The sequence below is a fragment of the Emydura macquarii genome, unplaced genomic scaffold (genome assembly GCF_026122565.2).
Source record: "Emydura macquarii macquarii isolate MOO-44397 ecotype Brisbane River unplaced genomic scaffold, CSIRO-AGI_Emac_v2 contig_71, whole genome shotgun sequence".
In the NCBI taxonomy this organism is placed as follows: Eukaryota; Metazoa; Chordata; order Testudines; family Chelidae; genus Emydura; species Emydura macquarii.
In genome coordinates this window covers 10,620,683-10,639,543 of record NW_027130208.1, presented here as the reverse complement: position 1 = coordinate 10,639,543, position 18,861 = coordinate 10,620,683, and the positions used below count along the sequence as shown (strand labels likewise).

At 36.2% G+C, this 18,861-nt stretch overlaps 1 protein-coding gene across 3 annotated transcripts in view; it reads left to right on the top strand.

Annotated features, from left to right (window-relative positions):
- Positions 1-17,015, top strand: part of CNTN3 (contactin 3) — a 329,597-nt gene extending 312,582 nt beyond the window's left edge. For 2 of the 3 annotated variants that reach the window (XM_067542552.1, XM_067542548.1), the window contains exons 16-21: positions 565-799; positions 990-1,105; positions 6,549-6,735; positions 12,066-12,178; positions 13,339-13,507; positions 14,854-17,015. In XM_067542552.1, the coding sequence (XP_067398653.1) occupies positions 565-799; positions 990-1,105; positions 6,549-6,735; positions 12,066-12,178; positions 13,339-13,507; positions 14,854-14,957 (924 nt within the window). In that variant the 3' untranslated portion in view covers positions 14,958-17,015. Of the gene's footprint in view, positions 1-564; positions 800-989; positions 1,106-6,548; positions 6,736-12,065; positions 12,179-12,767; positions 12,879-13,338; positions 13,508-14,853 lie in introns of those variants that run through there. The other variant, XM_067542559.1, reaches the window with a different exon arrangement.
- Positions 17,016-18,861: the final 1,846 nt, after the last annotated feature.

The window sequence follows — 18,861 nt, the reverse complement described above, 5'->3', positions numbered from 1 at the left end:
TAAATGAAGTATAGAAAAAAATTGTTGAAGAGTCAAACAGAAGAATTATGCCTTTAATTGTGTCCACTTCCAGTGGTAGTCTGGAGCCTCTCATTGATTTTGCTAGTTTGGGATTTCCCATGCTGGCACATAGGAGTAAAGAAGAAAGTTGGGTCACATTTTATATTAAGGGTTCCATTTATAAAGTGTTTATAAAAGGTTAATAAATGTTATAAATATGTTACAGATATGAGTACTATATGTTATAGATGGTTGTCACTTTCGTAGGTGTTAAATAATTATAAGCCATAGTAATTGATATTTGTGTGAATAGTTAATCATTTATTAATCCTTTATAAGCAATTTATAAATGGAACCTTAATATAAAACGTGACCGACATTTTAAAAAATATTTACTCAATGTCTGTCAATCCAATTTACTTAGTGAAAAACAAGAAACATTCCTAACAAGTTATTCTGTTGTTAAAGGCAAGCTTATAGTACAAATCATGAGGTAGCCTCAGGGGAGCACACTTTAATATATTGTATATAGCACCATGAACTTGTATACTTGTTTTTGCACAGCCTGTTCCTGAGGAATTACAAAATGGTGAAGGATTTGGATATGTTGTTGCTTTCCGACCTCTTGGCATTACGACATGGATACAGACTGTAGTCACATCTCCTGATACACCAAGATATGTCTTTAGAAATGAAAGCATCCTGCCATTTTCACCGTATGAAGTCAAAGTGGGTGTATACAATAATAAAGGAGAAGGGCCATTTAGTTCAATAACCACAGTGTTTTCTGCTGAAGAGGGTATGTGTTTGAATTATCTCATTGATTCATTTTCTTAATAAGTGTTTGATATGATAATATTACAACAGCTGAAGGAATATTTGCTTAGCAGATATCAATGACACCATTTTAAATTAAAAACCTTGCTGACATTTTTATTTTCCTGTTTACCAGTGCTACTGTTCTCTTATGTTTTTATTTCCAAATATAGAGCCAACTGTAGCACCTTCTGGTGTCTCTGCACAAAGCCTGTCATCTTCAGTAATTGAAGTTTGCTGGAATGCCATTCCTTGGAAAATGAGTAGTGGACGGTTACTGGGTTACGAGGTAAACCCATTTAACTATGCACCCTCCAGTAAAGTAGCATGGCCATAATTATGTTTTATTTCCTAATTATTTATTTATGGGTCAGCAGTCATGCAATATGTTCAGATAATAATACAAGTGTCGCAGTGGAATATATCATCAACCACCTGACCAGGATGGTGATAGTGATTGTGAAATGCACTGAGAAATAAGAGAGGCTATAAAAATAGAAAAGTCAATAATAATGGGGGATTTCAGCTATCCCCATATTGACTGGGTACATGTCACCTCAAGATGGGAGGCAGACATAAAGTTTCTAGACACCATTAATGACTGCTTCTTGGAGCAGCTAGTCCTGGAACCCACAAGGGGAAAGGCAATTCTTGATTTAGTCCTAAGTGGAGCACAGGATCTGATCCAGGAGTTATATATAGCTGAACCACTTGTGAATAGTGACTATAATGTAATAAAACCAAAGTAGCCCACCACACTAGCATTTGACTTCAGAAAGGAAAACTACACAAAAATGAGGAAGATAGTTAAATGGAACTTAAAAGGAACAGTCACAAGAGTGAAATGCCTGCAAGCTACATGGAAACTTTTTAAAAAAAACACCATAATAGAGGCTCAAATTAAAGGTATACCCCAAATTCTAGAAAACAGAAAAAGGACCCAAAATATGCCACCATGGCTAAACAGAGTAAAAGAAGCAGGTAGAGCCAAAAATTGGAAGTAAAATCCTACTGAGGAAAATAGAGGGGAGTGTAAACTCTTGCAAGTCAAGTGTAAAATTATAAATATGCTGGCCAAAAGAGAATTTGAAGAGCAATTAGCAAAAGACACAAAAACTAATAACAAAAAAAAAAATTAAGTACACCCAAAGCAGGAAGTCTGACAAACAATCAGTAGGGCCACTGGACAATTGAGGTACTAAAGGAACACACAAGGAAGACAAGACCACTGTGGAGAAGCTAAATGAATTATTTGTATTGGTCTTCACTGAAGAGGATATGAGGGAGATTCCCACCCCTGAGTTTATTCTTTTTAGGTGACAAATCTGAAGAACTGGCCCAGCTTGAGGTGTTGATATAGGAGGCTTTAATCAGTAATAAGTCACCAGAACTAGATGGTATTCATCAAGATTCTAAAGGAAATCAAATATGAAATTGCAGAACTGCTATATGTGGTATATAAACAATCACATAAATCAAATTCTGTACCAGATGACTAGAGGATAGCTAATGTGATGCTAATTTATTGAAAAGGCTCCAAAAGTGATCCTGGCGATTACAGGCCAGTAAGCTTAACTTCAGTACCAGGCAAATTGGTTGAAATTATAGTAAAGAACAGAATTATCAGAAACATAGAGGAATGTGATTTGAAGGAGAAGAGTCAACATGGCTTTCTTAAAGGAAAATCATGCCTCACCCATCTACTAGTATTCTTTCCGGGGCCAACAAACTTGTAGACAAGAGTGATACAGTAGATATCAGAAAGCCTTTGACAAGGTGCTTCAACAAAGGCTCTTAAACAAAGTAGGCAGTTATGGGATAAGAGGAAATGTCCTCTCATGGATCAGTAACTCGTTAAAAGAGCGGGAACAAAGGGTAGGAATAAATAGTCAGTTTTCAGAATGGATAGAGGTAAATAGCAGTGTCCCTCAGGAATCTGTACCGGGATCAATGCTGTTCAACATGTTCATATGATTTGGAAAAACAGGTAAACAGGGAGCTGGCAAAATTTGCAGAGACAAAATTACTCAAGATATTTTAAGTCCAAAGCAGACTACGAAGTGTTACAAAGGAATCTCTGGGTGACTGGGCAACAAAATGGCAGATGAAATTCAGTATTAATAAATGCAAAATAATGCACATTGGAAAACATAATCCCAACCATATATACAAAATGATAGGGTCTAAATTAGCTGTTAACACTCAAGAAAAAGATCATGGTGTCACTATGGATAGTTCTCTGAACATAATCATAAGAAAATAAGAACATATAGACAGCCATACTGGGTCAGACCAATGGTCCATCAAGCCCAGTATCCTGTATTCCGAGCCCAGTATCCTGTCTTCCAAAAATATCTGAAAATAGAGGATGAGAACTTCTGGCAGTTATGACTTGCTGTTGTTGCATATGTCCCTGCCTCGATAACTGCTGCTCTGAAAATATCTGTTCAACGTACAGTAGAAGTCAAAAAAGCTAACAGAATGTTAGGAGCCATTAGGAAAGGTTTAAATAATAAAACAGTAAATATCATAATGCCACTATATAAATCCATGGTACACCTATACCTGGAATACTGCATGCAATTATGGTCACCCCATCTCAAAAATTATATATTAGAAGTGGAAAAGTTATAGAGAAGAGCAACAAAAATGATTAGTTCCAGTGGGGTAGCCGTGTTAGTCTGTTATCAGCAAAACAACGAGAATTCTGTGGCATCTTAAAGACTAACAAATTTATTGGGCATAAGCTTTCATGGGCAGAAACCTACTTCATCAGATGCAGATGCAAAAATGATTAGGTGATCATTGATGATTAAATGATGAAACAGCTTCCACACGAGATAAGACTGGGACCATTCAGCTTGGAAAAGAGAGAGCTAAGAGAGGATATGATAGAGATCTATAAAATCAGGAACGGTGTGAAGGAAGTGAATAAGGAAGTGTTATTAATTCCTTCTCATAACACAAGATCCAGGAGTCACCCAAGGAAATTAATAGGCAATAGGTTTAAATATAAGGAAGTATTCTTCACACAATGCGCAGTAAATCTGTGGAACTTGTTGTCGGGGGCTATTGCAAAGGCCAAAGCTATAATTGGGTTCAAAAAAGAATTAGATACATTCATGAAGGATAGGTCCATCAACGGTTGTTAGCCAAGCTGGACAGGAATGCAACCCTATCATCTAGCTGTCCTGAAACCTCTGACTGCCAGAAGCTGGGAGTGAACAACGGAATTGATCACTCAATAATTGCCTGTTCTGTTCATTCCCTCGGAAGCATCTGGCATTGGCCACTGTCAGAAGACAGGATACTGGCCTAGATGGACCATTGGTCTGACTCATTATGGGCATTCTTATGTTCAAAATCAGTGGTTTCATTAACAGCTCTTTATTGGAAATTGAGTTACCCAGGTATCCTGTGGTTTCTTCTTTCCATCTACATCTCTGAGGGGAAGGTGCCTGAGAAGCATTTTATTCAAAGTCAGAATGCATTAGGGTTTACTTTATGCCTCCCTGTCCAAATGAGCACATGCTATCATCACATATAAACTGGACATGGGGATTGACAAAACAAAAGAGTCACAGATTTTTGTGCAGAACTTGTTCATTGCCTTATTTGCTGCACTACACCAGACCAAATACTGCAAGATCAGTAAAACTGCAGCCAGAACGAGAGCTTCTGGCAGTCCTGACTTGCTGTTACTGTGTATGTTCCTGGCTCGATATCTGCTGCACCTCCTGCTGATCACAGAATGCTGGTCTAATAAAGAAAAAATGCTGATTACCTTGCCATACCTAAAGCTGTACAAATAAGAGTCTGGCTTCCTCTGTATACATCTGATTGTATGCCTACTGCTTTGAAGAGGAATATAAAATTGATACCTGTATTTAAACTGACATTTAAATTTAAGTACAAAATAAACCAGGCCCCAAAATCTGATAGTAAGATATATCCCCTATAATATTTCAGAGGCAGCTGAGTAGCTGCAGGACCTACATTTAACAGCAGACCTGTCCTTTTGTTTCTCTGCTGTTATTCAGCTGCCCAATTTAGTAGTCCAGCCTATCAGAGATGGCCATCCTATTCAAACAGAAACTGTGGTTGCTAGTCTGAGAGAGAGACAAAGATAATCATCTTGCCAATGATGAGTACTGTGGCCCTTCTAAGACTCATGCTGATAAAACGTTTGTACCATACTATGCTGGTTGTGATTCGGTATTAGAATAGATAGACATCTGTATAGTTTGTCTATGTACCTATGTAATGAGATTCAAAGTCCAGAGATCCTGTGGGCCACAGCCTGACCCCTGTTCTCACTGCTAATACAATGGTCCAGAAGTGCCAGTCAGCTAAAGAGCTGGCTGAAGTAGCTCCCTGAGAATTCCCCAGCATGTATACAAGAGAAAGGAGGAGTGGATGAGGTATCCCACCTGGCAGATGTTCCATTTGTCAGAATAGGCCCTTGGTTCCTCAGACAGCCAGATGTTAATTAGAATAACATTCAAGGTGCCAAGGACTGGGCTGGTTCCCAGTTGCTCTCAGTATCTGTGAGCTGCAAAAGGTTGCATACAGCCACCGTGGCTCCTTTTCCCCAGAGTTGTGCTAGTCACAGATCAAGATGCAGCTCAGAATCTGCGCCTATATTAGAGCTGGTAGAAAAGGAACAATAAAAATTTTACTGGTCTTTTGAAAAAAAAATTATAAATATTTCTTGAAAAACAGAATCAGTTCCAGCCAACGCTGTAGAACTGATGTCCAATGTAAGGATTATATATAGTAGGGAATTTTCTTCTGTCTTTCTGACTAAGCTTGGTGTCTCTTCAAGTATCTTTGAGGACACACTAGAAAAGGCCTGTATTGTGTAGTGATTCCTGTGATGGTAATCATGGCTCTATCTCTGTCTGTCTCAAGCTGATTATTTTTCAGAATGACAGCTTTAATTTCCAAAGGAACTATTGTATAAGATACAGTGTTCTAATGAGTTGAATGTGTGTTGTATTATTGTTTGTTTATTATTGTTAATGATGTTTGTTAAGGTAGTGCGTAAGGACCAAGAATGGGGCCCCATTGTGCTAGATGCTGTACATACATCAAATCATAGACTGTCCCTGCCCTGAAGTGCTTATAGTCTAAATAGATGAGACAGACACAAGGTGGGGGAAAGGGTAGAACACACAAGCAGAGTGAACAATAGGTTGGCAGCAAACCTCATATTAGTTCTATGATTTTTGAGGGATGGTGGAGTTAGTTAGGAGGGTATCAGCTAAATGGAAAGAAAAGAGAGGAGAGAGGAGACACTAAAGGGAAGAGAGGTTAGGGGGACAAGTCAGGGGAGAGGAGGATAAGAGGGGCACATATGGAGAGAAGAAGTTGAGGTGAAAAGACTGTGAGGTTGGGCAAGGATTGGAGCAAACAGCCCATCAGCACAGGGCAGAGAATATAATGATGAGCTAATGTTTTTCTTCTAATTGCCATCATTTTAATTCAAATAGTATCTAACATTTCATCCTCCTCTTTTCCATGACCACACTAAGAAAGAAATATTAGTATGAAAGGTAAAGCCAGATAGGCAATAGGGATGCTGTTTTCATAGCACATGTATTATTTCTGAAACTTGAAGGTAATTTCACCATTTTCAAGAGAGAAAAAAGTACTTACAAGAATCAAACATAATACTGTGTCTGAACATTTTGTCACGAAAGAGTTTTAACTAGTTATGCTTTGTATCATAGGTCAGGTACTGGAATAACGGTGGAAAAGAAGAATCTTCAAATAGAGTAAAAGCTACAGGAAATGAAACATCAATAAGAATAACAGGCTTGAAGAGCAACTTAGCGTATTTTACAGCTGTCCGTGCATACAACAGTGCTGGGTCAGGACCCTTTAGCGCCACAGTAAATGCCACCACAAAAAAGACACGTGGGTATCATCAGTCTAAATAAATGAGGGGAAAGCCATAATGGAGTTTCTTCACTTGCAGGCAAAACAGAGAATGTGTATTATTGGGAATGATGAGAGGAACAAATGAACCAGACTTTCATATAAAATAGAATACGTTTTGAGTTTCTTTCAAATTCAAGATCAGAGCCAACACTTACTTCTGTCAGCACGATCATGGTTATGCAAAAAATCAGACATGCTCATGGACCTAACTAACTGAAAGCCACCGTTGATTTCCAAACGTGCGAAACTGCCCTGTTAAATTCTTCATACCAACCAGGAGAATTTTTTGAAAAGTCAGGTTTGATTTTATTACGTTGAAACACAAGCTTCTGCTAAATGGAAAAAAGTGACTCTATGAATATTTCAGGGCTTTATAACATAAATTCTCTAGAGCTTGACTTTTGAGGTGGACTGCAGTTCATGCAAAACAATCAGTCATGTTGATTCATGTGTCCTCTTGTCCAAATTACTAAAAAGATACCACTTTAGTGCCAAAACAAGATTTAATTCTGGAGAACACAAAAATACTCTGAAACAGGGTGATAATTTCTACAGAACAGGAAACATTTTGAATGTGTTCTTATGTTTAAACACAATTCAGAATCAATGCCATATATTTTCAAGCATTGCTTTATAACTAACATAAATCCACAAGTAAATCTGTATAAAGGACCAAATCTATACTCAAAGAGCCAGACTCTGATATATTACTAATGCAATTTTACCTTGAGTAGTCCCTTGGCCAATCCCATTACTTGACCAAGTCATCAGATTCTGACCCTTGAAGAATAGTCCCAATAAAGTTAACATCATTGTGCCAGTTCACGTAAGTAAGGCAGGCAGGATATCGCTCATTAGAATTTTTAAAATGTTCCATAGAAATGCAAAATATTATTTTATTAGAATGATTAGGTTAGAGTATTGTCAATTCTACTAAATCCCGTATCAAAAAGAGTTCAGTAAAAACACAATCACCAGTTTAAATATAATTTACTGAGTTCTATTTTTTGTTGCCTTATTGCTGATATTTTTGTATAAATGTAAGTTTTCTTCCCTAAATCCAGTGATTTTTCCCTGATCCATTCACTGATGCTGCAGTGCTAATTTTGTGACATCATGGTGTCTTGGAAGAATATATGCAAGAAAAACCACTTGACTGTGGTAGTATTGAATTAAGGCTTCATCCCATTGATTTCAGTGGGACTTGGATTTGGCCCTGAATGAATACATCTGGTAGATGGAACGGGCTGATTAAAAGTTTCTAGAGACAGATATTTTGATAGTGAATAATGAAGGTAAATAAATTGTGGTACAAGAGAAGTGCGTGTCAATTTTTAAAACAAAATTTACCCCTCAGATTAAGGTAAATAACCTTCTGCACAACTTTAATAGTGATGCAAAGAACTTTAATGTTACAAATTAAAAATGAGACTTTATCTTCTCTAGAGAAAGTTTTTCAGAATTGCTCCAGACTTTCCACTCATGAAACATTCCTCTTCAGTCAAGAATGACCATCTCAACCCTTTCTTTTAATTCTCTGTTTTCTTTTGAGTAGAACTATTTGAAGAATTTGAAAATTCAAAATTTTTCAGTGAAACCTGGACACATTTTTCATTAAAATATGTTGAAAACACATGTACATTTCTTCCATCAGCTTACATTTTAAGCTTTTTTAATTCCCACCAGATCTTTTTGATTGATGCACTTCTCATTGTGCATATAGTTATGTATGTTACAATTGCACTTTTTACTTTTTCCATGCAACTTATATGATATTAGTTAATATTAATCTCTAACATGAAACATACAAGTCACATACAATAGTCACAGATCACGTGAGTTCAACTTTATGATCGATGTTCTCTTCATAATCACTGCATTATGCCAATGTTTCTCAATCTTTTCAGTCTGGCGACTCCTTATTGAAAGACAACATTTTTGTGGCCCTCCCTCTTACAACTCTTATGAAAGTAAGAGTACAAAAATAGAGTTTCAATGCTAAGCCTATATAAATGTATTTGTGGGTGTGGTTTGAGAAACTGACAGAAAACCTGACTTGGATGGCTAAGCATGTTCAGAGAGGGGGAAAGCGAGACTTACTTTGTGTTAGATTGTTTTATAAAATTTGCCTCATAACCCCAATGGTTGCCTCTCATTACACCCACCACAAGTCTGGGGGTCTGAAAGCACCAGTCAAAAAACACTGCTTTAAGCTATACTAAATTTTTTCCATTGCAGGTTCAGTGTCAACCACCTTTGAAACAGAGTTTCCCCCTTTTAAATATTATGCACACTTTCATATTTCTAAGAGAGTACCATAACTTTTTTTAACCTTGCCATAGAATCACTGAAGGTGACCTCCTAGCAGAGGCTGTTAAAAGTTGCCCTAATAGCTTCATTGTTTTCAGTCCCATCAGGCAGAACTAAAAGCAGAGATACAATATATTGATTCATCAGAGCAACTCCCATATTTTAATTCCCATAAATCTAACGGTAAAATTCATTTTGTGTCACCATGCCAGAAATAAACCTAATTAGAACTCTCTAAGGGAAAGTCAACCAATCACATTTCATTTTTAATAGGCTTCAGTTCAGCATGGGACTCATAATTCCCATCATGGTCAATTATCTCACAGTTGGTCTATAATAATTAGATGCTCTCTCTTAATTGAAACTTCTTGGTGTGATGTAGAGAGATGCAAATATAAGTTTCTGTATCAGCTTGGCAACTGGTGAAGAAGATCCTGAAATGAAGCAAGAAGGAGCCAGTAATTGTAGCTCCTGCAGCAGAATAGTCCCATTTAGGTTATCATGTTACTGTCATAGTCATTGGAGAAGCAAAAATCATTTTCAAATGACCATAGTTCTATTAATTATAAACTTAATATAAAGCTAGTAAACTGTGAATTCAGCTCATAGAGGTTAGATTAAGTCAAGGCCATCGTGCATGAGAACTTTTTAGTTGTTTTAACAGGAGAGAAGCCAGTGGAATGGAGGACAAAAAACTGTCGCATTCCAAACGTTGGGTGTTAACTGGTTTGGGGAGAATTAATTTTTCATCAGAAAAAGGGGTTGTGATTTTTTTCTGTAAGTTATATTTTTATTTATAATATAGAATATTCAGGCTATTTTTGCAGCTCATTTTAAGGTTAAACATTAAGTTTTGCCTTTATCTTTGTGCAAATTAGTATTTTTAAACCAAAAATCAAGAATTGCTGTTTTGCCTTAAAAACACTGAATTATGCAAAAGTTCAGATAAACAATGGTGCAAGTCTTAACTCATAGAACCATATGATAAAACAATTTAACATTTATGAGTAATTGCAATATATTCACTAGAACATATGTTCTGCACTGAAGCCCTAATTTAGCAAGTAACTGAAGCATGTAACTAATTTAAGTGTATCAGTGGTCCCAGTGAAATCAATAAACTATTCACAATGCTTAGAGTTGGGAAAAAATTGTCATGACATTTTTTTTTAATTTTTTTTTGTGCACAATATACAAATTGTGGTTGTTTCAGGTCATGAAACAATTCATGGATTTGGGTCAATTTTGGCAAATAGTTTTGGTCAAATAAAAAAATTCAGAAGTGTCAAAACACTCCATATTGGCATTTCTGAAACAAAATATTTTGCTTTTTGTTTTGGAAAGATCGGGGGGAGGGGTTTAGAAGTTCACTCCTTTTTATTTTTAAAAAAATGCAAAAACCTCAAAAATGCTGAAAACCTCAAAAATTAAATAGAATGTTTTGTTTTGAGTCAAACAAAACACTTCATTTTGACCTGAAATATTTTTTAGTTTTCTAATTTTAGTTCATCCATTTATTTTTTATTTTTTTGGTTCATCCACTAAAACCATATAATTGATGATTTGCACAGCTATACTTGTGAGTTACTTCGATAAGTCAAGTGGTAGAGACCTATGATTTATGCATAATTATTGTGCATTTGTCCACTTGTTTGCAGATATCATATTAGTTTTTTGTTGTGGGTTTAAAGGAATGATTTATTTCTTCTCAAACCCAGACTTAATATCAGAATGTGAGAACTCCTGAAATATACTAGAATACTCATCTCTCGCGTACAAAAGTCTTTATTTGACAAACTCCTTTTATATTTATAGAAATTGGATATTAGTGCATCAGGATTAATCCTACTTAATAATCAGAGCAAGGAAAATACTGGAAAAAGAAGTGTGAATATTTGCTTGACTTTTTAAAATGAATTCTCAAGCCTTACATATACACCTTTTGTCTGCTTTGTGTGAACATTTGTGAGATCAAGTTTTATTGACATGAATATTCATGGGAAAATTCCAAAGTTTTGTGTGTGAAACAATTTTAGATTTGTTCCAGTGAGTATTTGCATCGGAAATGCTCATGTTATAAATACCACCATAGTTTGATATTGGCCGTTCAGCACCAAAGCTCAGACTTGTGCTCCTTGAACAATAGCTAACTCTATTAGCTGGCAGCATTAGTAGTTTGTTATACATTTCAAGTGTGTTACATGCTGAGGGCAAGATTTTCCAGAAGTGACTGGTGACTGTAGATATCTCATTTTCTAGGTACACAACTTGAGACACGTTAAAAGATCCTGATTTTTGGAGGTTGGGAGCTTAAGTCTGAATATCTGCCCCCTTCGAGATGTCTCAAAAATTTGGGCACCCAACATTTACTGGCCCTTTCTGAAAATTTTGGCCTGATCCTACCAGGGAACAGAGAGAATATTATGTGATTTATCTGACCAGCGACCAGTCTGACCACAGCTCTAATGGGAATTACTGAAAACTTACAGAGATAACTCTATATAATCATACCACAGAATTTTTTTTTGAAAAGTAGCAAAAGAAATTTGTCAAATACTTTTGCCATAACCAATCCATTCTAATAAGAAAGACTACATTTGTCAAATAAGTTATTCATAGCAAAATATTTGCATAGTCTTAACAGTATGTTTAGGATATAAAAGGTCTGTATCATCATTCCTCTTATTATAATTTGTTCTAATTCATCATTTTTGTATCTTGATACAAAAGCTTTTATCTGGCCATGTTCAATGAAGAACCATAGACTGATAAGTCAGCCTCAGAAATAACATTTTTCTGCCTTTCTATTTATCTCTTCTTCTGTTTTTCCAATTTTGTCTCTGAACCATACAGTGTACAAATGATGATGCTCTATTTGAGTTGCTTTTACATCTAACATGTAATGACAGTCAATTACCTGAACTATTATTTGCTGCTGTATAATAAATCACTAATGCCAAGGAAATTAAAATCAAGCTTTCATTATATATTTCAAGCACCTAGTCAGCCTCCAGGAAATGTTATATGGAATGTTACAGATTCCAAAGTAGTCCTGAACTGGGAGCAAGTGAAAGCAACAGAGAATGAATCCGAAGTAACTGGATATAAGGTCAGTAAAAACAGTAGCACTAGAGTGCTTTATGGCAACAAACACTTTCACTGTAAGCTTTTTATCATGTTTACTTCCAAGGCAGCTCATTTAGAGTTTAAAATGCTTACAGATGCAGCTATTTTGCATGACTGCTGATTGTGGGGTGCACAAAACGACTCCCAAAACATCTCCCCTGCACCTCCTTTTTATAGCCATTGTTTGTATTATTTCATTTGGAACAAAACAAAGCGAGCCAGATCCTCAACTGGTGGTAATCGGTGCAGCTGCAATGCTGGCCTCATACATTTAGTATTGCCATATAGCAAACTGATTGTTTCATGTGCTTTTTAACTCCTGGGGAAAGCTTCCACTGTCTTGATAAAACTTCTGTTGTTACCAGTAATCCAGCACCAAACAAATGTTCAGATTTCTATAAATCTATATGTGCCATATACCCCTGCATATAATGGAAACCATTTCAAGCCAGGGAGTGCAGGAGCACCTCCCGCTCTTCTAGTTACAGTGCCTATGAATCTTATGGGAGAAAGGGGGACGTGGACACCTTGGTCCACTGTAACACCACCACCACTACTCTTTCTCCTCCAAGGACAATATTTAAGAACTGTGGGCTGCAACCCTGGGTTACCTCAATGGAAGCCGATATAAACCAGGACTGGATATAGCTCCCAGTGTTTAAAATGCAGCAGGACACATGCAGTTAAGTTTGATGACAGAATAATCATTCAATGCTTGCAGAACTTCTTCCAGTATAGCCTATAATTTCCACATTTTGATTAGCTCTCTTCTCTGCGTCCCCTTAATATTTATTGCTTTAAGCGGTTGATCTAGATAATAACAAGTTCCAAGTGGAGGGATAATTTATAGAAGAATACATTACTAAGAAACTCAAGAGAATATATTATTCATTTGTTATCATTATATATTGTGCCATTTTAGATTAAAGCTGGGATAAAAGAGCTTGATTAATGTTATCTCCTTTCATTGCCTTTCTGGACATTGAGCATATTTCTGCTATATGAACTCAGCTAAAACTGAGATTTTCCCCCTCCTGGATTTTTTTAGAATTTAACCCTTTTTCAAAAAACAAAATTTAGAACTCGGTGGAAGAAAAACTGCATGCAGCATCCCCAAAAACACTGCTTTATTTTGTGTTGCAGGTTTTGTACAGGACTAGCAATCAAAACCATGTGAATGTACTGAACACAAATATGACATCAGCAGAACTTTTACTCCCATTCAATGAGGACTACATTATAGAAGTAAAAGCATCAACTGACGGTGGAGATGGCACTAGCAGTGATCAGATCAGGATTCCCAAACTGACTAGTATGTAGTCCCTGATGCGAGGTGTCATTATTTCGTATTATAGCACTGCCTACCAGTATCAGAACCCGCCAACACTGTGGTTCCTCTGTTAACATATCGCCTGGCATTTCATTACAAAACTTAGTGGCAAATCAAATGGACAGGAGCCCAAATTCTGATTTTTTTTTTTCCCCGCTCCAGGTTATAAGTGCCCAAGTAAGTGATGTGCTGAGGCTCTGCTCAGGATGCATCCTCTTGCTACATAAGCACCTACTATCAAAGCACTGGATAGAGCAACTCATTTGTACTCCTGGCTAGATAACCTTACATTTAAATTCCCTGGCCATCTAGAAAGAAGGCAGAGAGTGGCAACATTGGGAAAAGGAGGACCCCTTAAGTAAAGCTAATGTGGTGCTCTGAGAATGCTCGGGATTTAGAGTTTCTCAACATGAAGTCAGTGGGGCTTCAGTCATTTACTCCAGCTGAGGATTTGTCCGAAGTGTGCACCTCCTGGAAAAAAAATCTATGAAGGGTTTTGCTCTGTAAATGTTTTATAAAAGTTCTATACCCCAATGACGGGATAGAACACAATCGTAATAGCATAAGGCTCGTGAACTTGACTTGAGCTTACTTTTAGTTGAGTTCCACAATGCAAAGTGATGCTAACTAGTATCTGGCATTAATAGAGAAATTGTTAATAATTTATACTTCTGGGATTAAAATGCTTTAGTTGACTGAATCATGACTAGACTTTGCACCTGACCTCCACAGGCAGCAGTTGTGGCAGCCTGTCTTATATGAATGGATTCCTTATTGATTAAAAAAAAAATCCTTGCTTGTATGCTGAAAGGCAATAAATTAATGAAAAGGAAACCAATTAACATTCTCATGCCCTTACTCATGACAAACTTCATTCTTTTGGACTGGTAAATTACCATGTAAATTAGACAGTTATGAGTGTGTGAGAGAGATTATATACATACATAAATGTGTGTGTATATGTGTGTGTGCATGTATATATATCTTAGCTTTTCACTTTTCGTATGGCTCTTTTTTTATTTATAACCTTAAAGATGAAGACAGTTCAGTGAATCCTCCTGAACTGTGAATAAATTTCAATTCTTTATAAATATTTAGAATTATTTGGTGATTAACTGAAATAAAGAGCTGTAATAAATCTTATCTGGAAAATAACAGAAGCCCAGATCCTCAAAAGATATTTGGACTCCTAACTCCCATTGATTTTAATTGGAGTTCGGTGTGTAAATAGCTTTGAGGATCTGGGCTAGAGTCCTTATAGGGAGACTGTTTTGAGACTTCATATATATTTGCATTAATTTAACCCTAAACATTTTCATTTGTTGTAGGTATGGATGCCAGAGGTTCTGGTGCATCAGTCTTGACCATCTACAGCTTAACCAGCTTCATACCAATAGTACCTTTCTTGACTTCTAATGCAGTGTTGTGGTGATACATTCTCATTCATTGGATAAATTAAATCAGTTACTAACAAAAGTGCTTTTTTAAAAAAAAAATGCAGTGGTTATGCATGGTTTTTTTTCCAACTCGGATGTGTTTTTAAATACTTCATATTCCATTGTAGGTTAAAGTTAAAAAAATAAACCCACCATATAAAAATTTAGCAAATCCTTTTAAAGGAATCTAAAATGCCTTAATACTTGAACCAAAGGAGTTTACATAATACATATGTCAAATCTGATATAAATGAGAGTAAGAGTATTACACTAAGGTTTGAGAGCTTCACAGAGACTCAGCTACACCTTAGCTCTATGATGAACTCCATTTTTCCAGTGACACTAAATCGTTTTTAGTATGTCCCGAGTCATTGTGATAGAATAATTCTAATCCACACAAACAGATGAAAATGGATGCATATTTAACTGAAATCTAATGACTAATCTTGGACCAATTAGATCTTTTAAAAGCAGTGTGTTTACCAAGTACGTTCGGATAAGCTTGCATACTGTGCTTTTATAGGATGTACTCCTAATCTACCAGATAATCATAGGTATTAGAGATAGAAAAGACCTAGTCCATCTCCTGTCAATGTTTTCTCCAATTTACCTTTGAAAATTCAGGAGACAGGGTTTCTAGCACTTCTCCTGGGAGGAACTCTTCAAAGGTTTTATCTTTTTTCCTCATAATCAGCATACATTTTTATACCTCCCTTAAGGAACACTATCCCTTTCTCTCCATTTATGTGTATTTGAATTAACTGTACATTTTTTTCTCATACTCCTAGTTCATTCATCTCTTTACCAGGTTGCCACATACATATTTAGCACTATATTCTTTCTTCATAACCTAATCCCTCCAGCTCCCGGATCATTTTTGTTGCCCTTCTCTAAACTCCCACCAGTTTGATAATATATTTTGGAAAACGAAGTGCCCAGAACTGAGCACCATATTTTAGAAAGGGACCTTCTAGAAAGGGACTATTGCCTCCCTGCTCTGTGATATAGTTCCGCTGAATATTCAGCCCAAAATTACATTGGCCTCTTGTATACCACATCACATTGCAAACTCATCCCTAATTCAATATTTGCTATCATTCCTACACCCTCTTCAAGCATTGCAGCTGCCCAGATTTCTCCTTCTGGTTGCTGAAAGAGACCTCTATGTCTAAGCAGCTCCACCTAGCTCACCTGGACTGGCACTTTGTAATACACCCTCTGAAAATCATATAATTCTTGGTATGACTATGGCAATATACTGTAGCTTTTACTAGATATATAGTTCTATATAAGCAAAGACTTTTTGTCCTTATTATTACAGAGATTGTTCTAAATCTGTGTTTTCATAGCAATATATAAAAGAGATGCTAAACCTGGTACATTTGATTTTCTACAGTTGCAAGCTTAGGCAAATCGTGCATTTCTCTGTCCTTTCAAATAACTTGTGATTGGATATCAAGTTACACAGAGGCAAATGTTCACGTATCCTGGTTTTTTCAGTTTAATCTCAAAGTATTGTTACAAGACAAAAACAACCAAAAATATCAATCTCAAGAATGAACCAAGATCAGTAAAATTCTGACATCACCGTAGAACTGTTTTAATATGCATTCAGATAACAAATTAACATATTAGTATAACACACAAACTAGTTTGCCAGCTATTGACGCAAGATCTGTATATACTGTACATACATAGTAAAAAAAACCCATTAATGGCTAGTTTCTTTTCAATATGGCTAACCATTGATATTTCCAAACAGTTACAAATGGGGGGAAACAGACATTCCTAGTAAATATATAGTTCAGTTTCATGCAATGAAGGGTGAATCTTTCTATTCTTGTTTAAGAAAGTTCTACTTCCTGCAGTGTCATTTTCAGTATTATTATTATGTTGTATTATTTAACTTTGTTATATATCTCCATGAGATATGTACTGAGCATCTTGTTTCATATTGAAAAGTATGAAATTTATCCTTAAACTTCCAGTTGTGTGTGTATCCTATGGTTATCTGTATGTATTTTTTCTATTATTCTAATAAAATATTTATAACATTGAGGAATACTGGAATATTTCAAAATATGTTGCCCCTTAATATTGCATGTTTGTACTCAAGAGAGAACACTGTAAAGATGTCCAACCAGGACACTTGCCTATATCCTTAACAGCATTCTGCACTTCTGCTAACTGTTGGAGGCCTAGTGCAATTTAAGTTGCTTGGCCACTCTTTTGGGGCCTAGCGTATCTTAAGTTGCTTACTTGACCATTCTGGCCTCAACAGCTTGATATCTTCTAGTTGGCAAAGACAAATAGAAATACTAAGTAACTTGGCAGATCTCAATTTCTGCATACCATGGCACACAATAAAACAAAATACATAACATGTATGCTTGCAGCTGCACATAAATAACGGTAATAGGAATAATAGTTATCCTTAAATGTCTGGGGAAACATTTTTCACTGCCAAGGGGCATATTTTGTTTACCGCCCCTCTTACTACCAAATGTTGTTTTAACAATCCCAATTACTGTAATAAAAAATATAATTAAAAATAAAAACCTGATATAAATAATAAAATATATAATAAAATAATATAACAATTATATATTTATATATATATATATATAAATAAATATAAAAAATCACCATTTAAACAAAGGGGCGCGCTCCATCAATACCTGATTCCACAAGAGGTACTTCTGGTCGGACCAGAGGATCCACTGACTCTCTGGCGGGGCCCCTGAAGAAAGCTGTTTCTGTTACACAGCCTTCTGAGTGACTGCTTAGTTCTCCAGGTTCAGTAAATATAATATATTGTAGTTAATTTTAGGCTTCGTATTTAACTAGTATATTTATAAAAAAAAACGTGCACATTAAACCTTATTGATCTGCAAATCAGGCGTACCGTGTCTCACTGATATCCACACTGATCACCAAGCGTCCAATATCAACACTAACTGCCAGTTCTGTTTTCCCCCTCACCATATCTGCTCTCAAGAGGCCGGATCCAAAGGATATATAAGGCAACAGAAAGATTATCATTGACTTTTCTATGTTTGGATCAGGCATGTACTCTTTTCAAATATTTCTTATGCTATAATATAGATCTGTATGGGCCCATTTCCTTATATATTTATTCCTTAAACATTTGTTAGTTTTTGATAAATCTCCACTTCCCTTCCTAGTATCTTCTTTTTAAGGGAGGCAGTGTGACCTAGCAGATAGAACAAGAAACTGGCACTCAGGACAGCTGGGTTCTGTTTCCAGGTCTGCTGTTGGCTTGGTGAGTGACCTGGGGGCAAGTAACATCACTTAGCTTTGCCTCATTTTTCCCATCAGTAAAGTTGGAATGATATCTCCTTTGTAAAGTACATTGAGATCTACAGATAGACAGTATTACAGAGGAGCTAAGAATTTATTATTATCATTTATTATTAAATGGTAAGGAAAGTGTATCAAAATGCAAAGAGGTGACACCCCTTTTATGTCCCTAAGTGCCACTAGTAACAAAGTATCCATTCTAACATTCCCTCCACATCCCAAATGTTCCATGAAATTAGTGACTTTTAGGTATGCAAGTAATGCAGGGTTGGGACACACAAGCCAGATGCATTTTTTTAAGACTCTGATCCTGTAAACATGGATGTGATAGTTCTGCACACAGGAGCTATCCCATTGAGTTCATAAATGTGTTTTCACTCTTTTCCATTCCCTTCTTCAGTTTCTTATCTTCCCTACCCAAGCTGCATGTTCTTATATTTTGATCCTTTTCCCTATCTCAGAAATATCAAGTCCTGTTTGCTGGGCTACTGCCCAAAAAATTCATCTGCTTCTTCTCAAGCCAAACTAAAGGAAAATCCAACCAAGGCTTTTCTGCCTTTCAAACCTTGTCTTAAAATA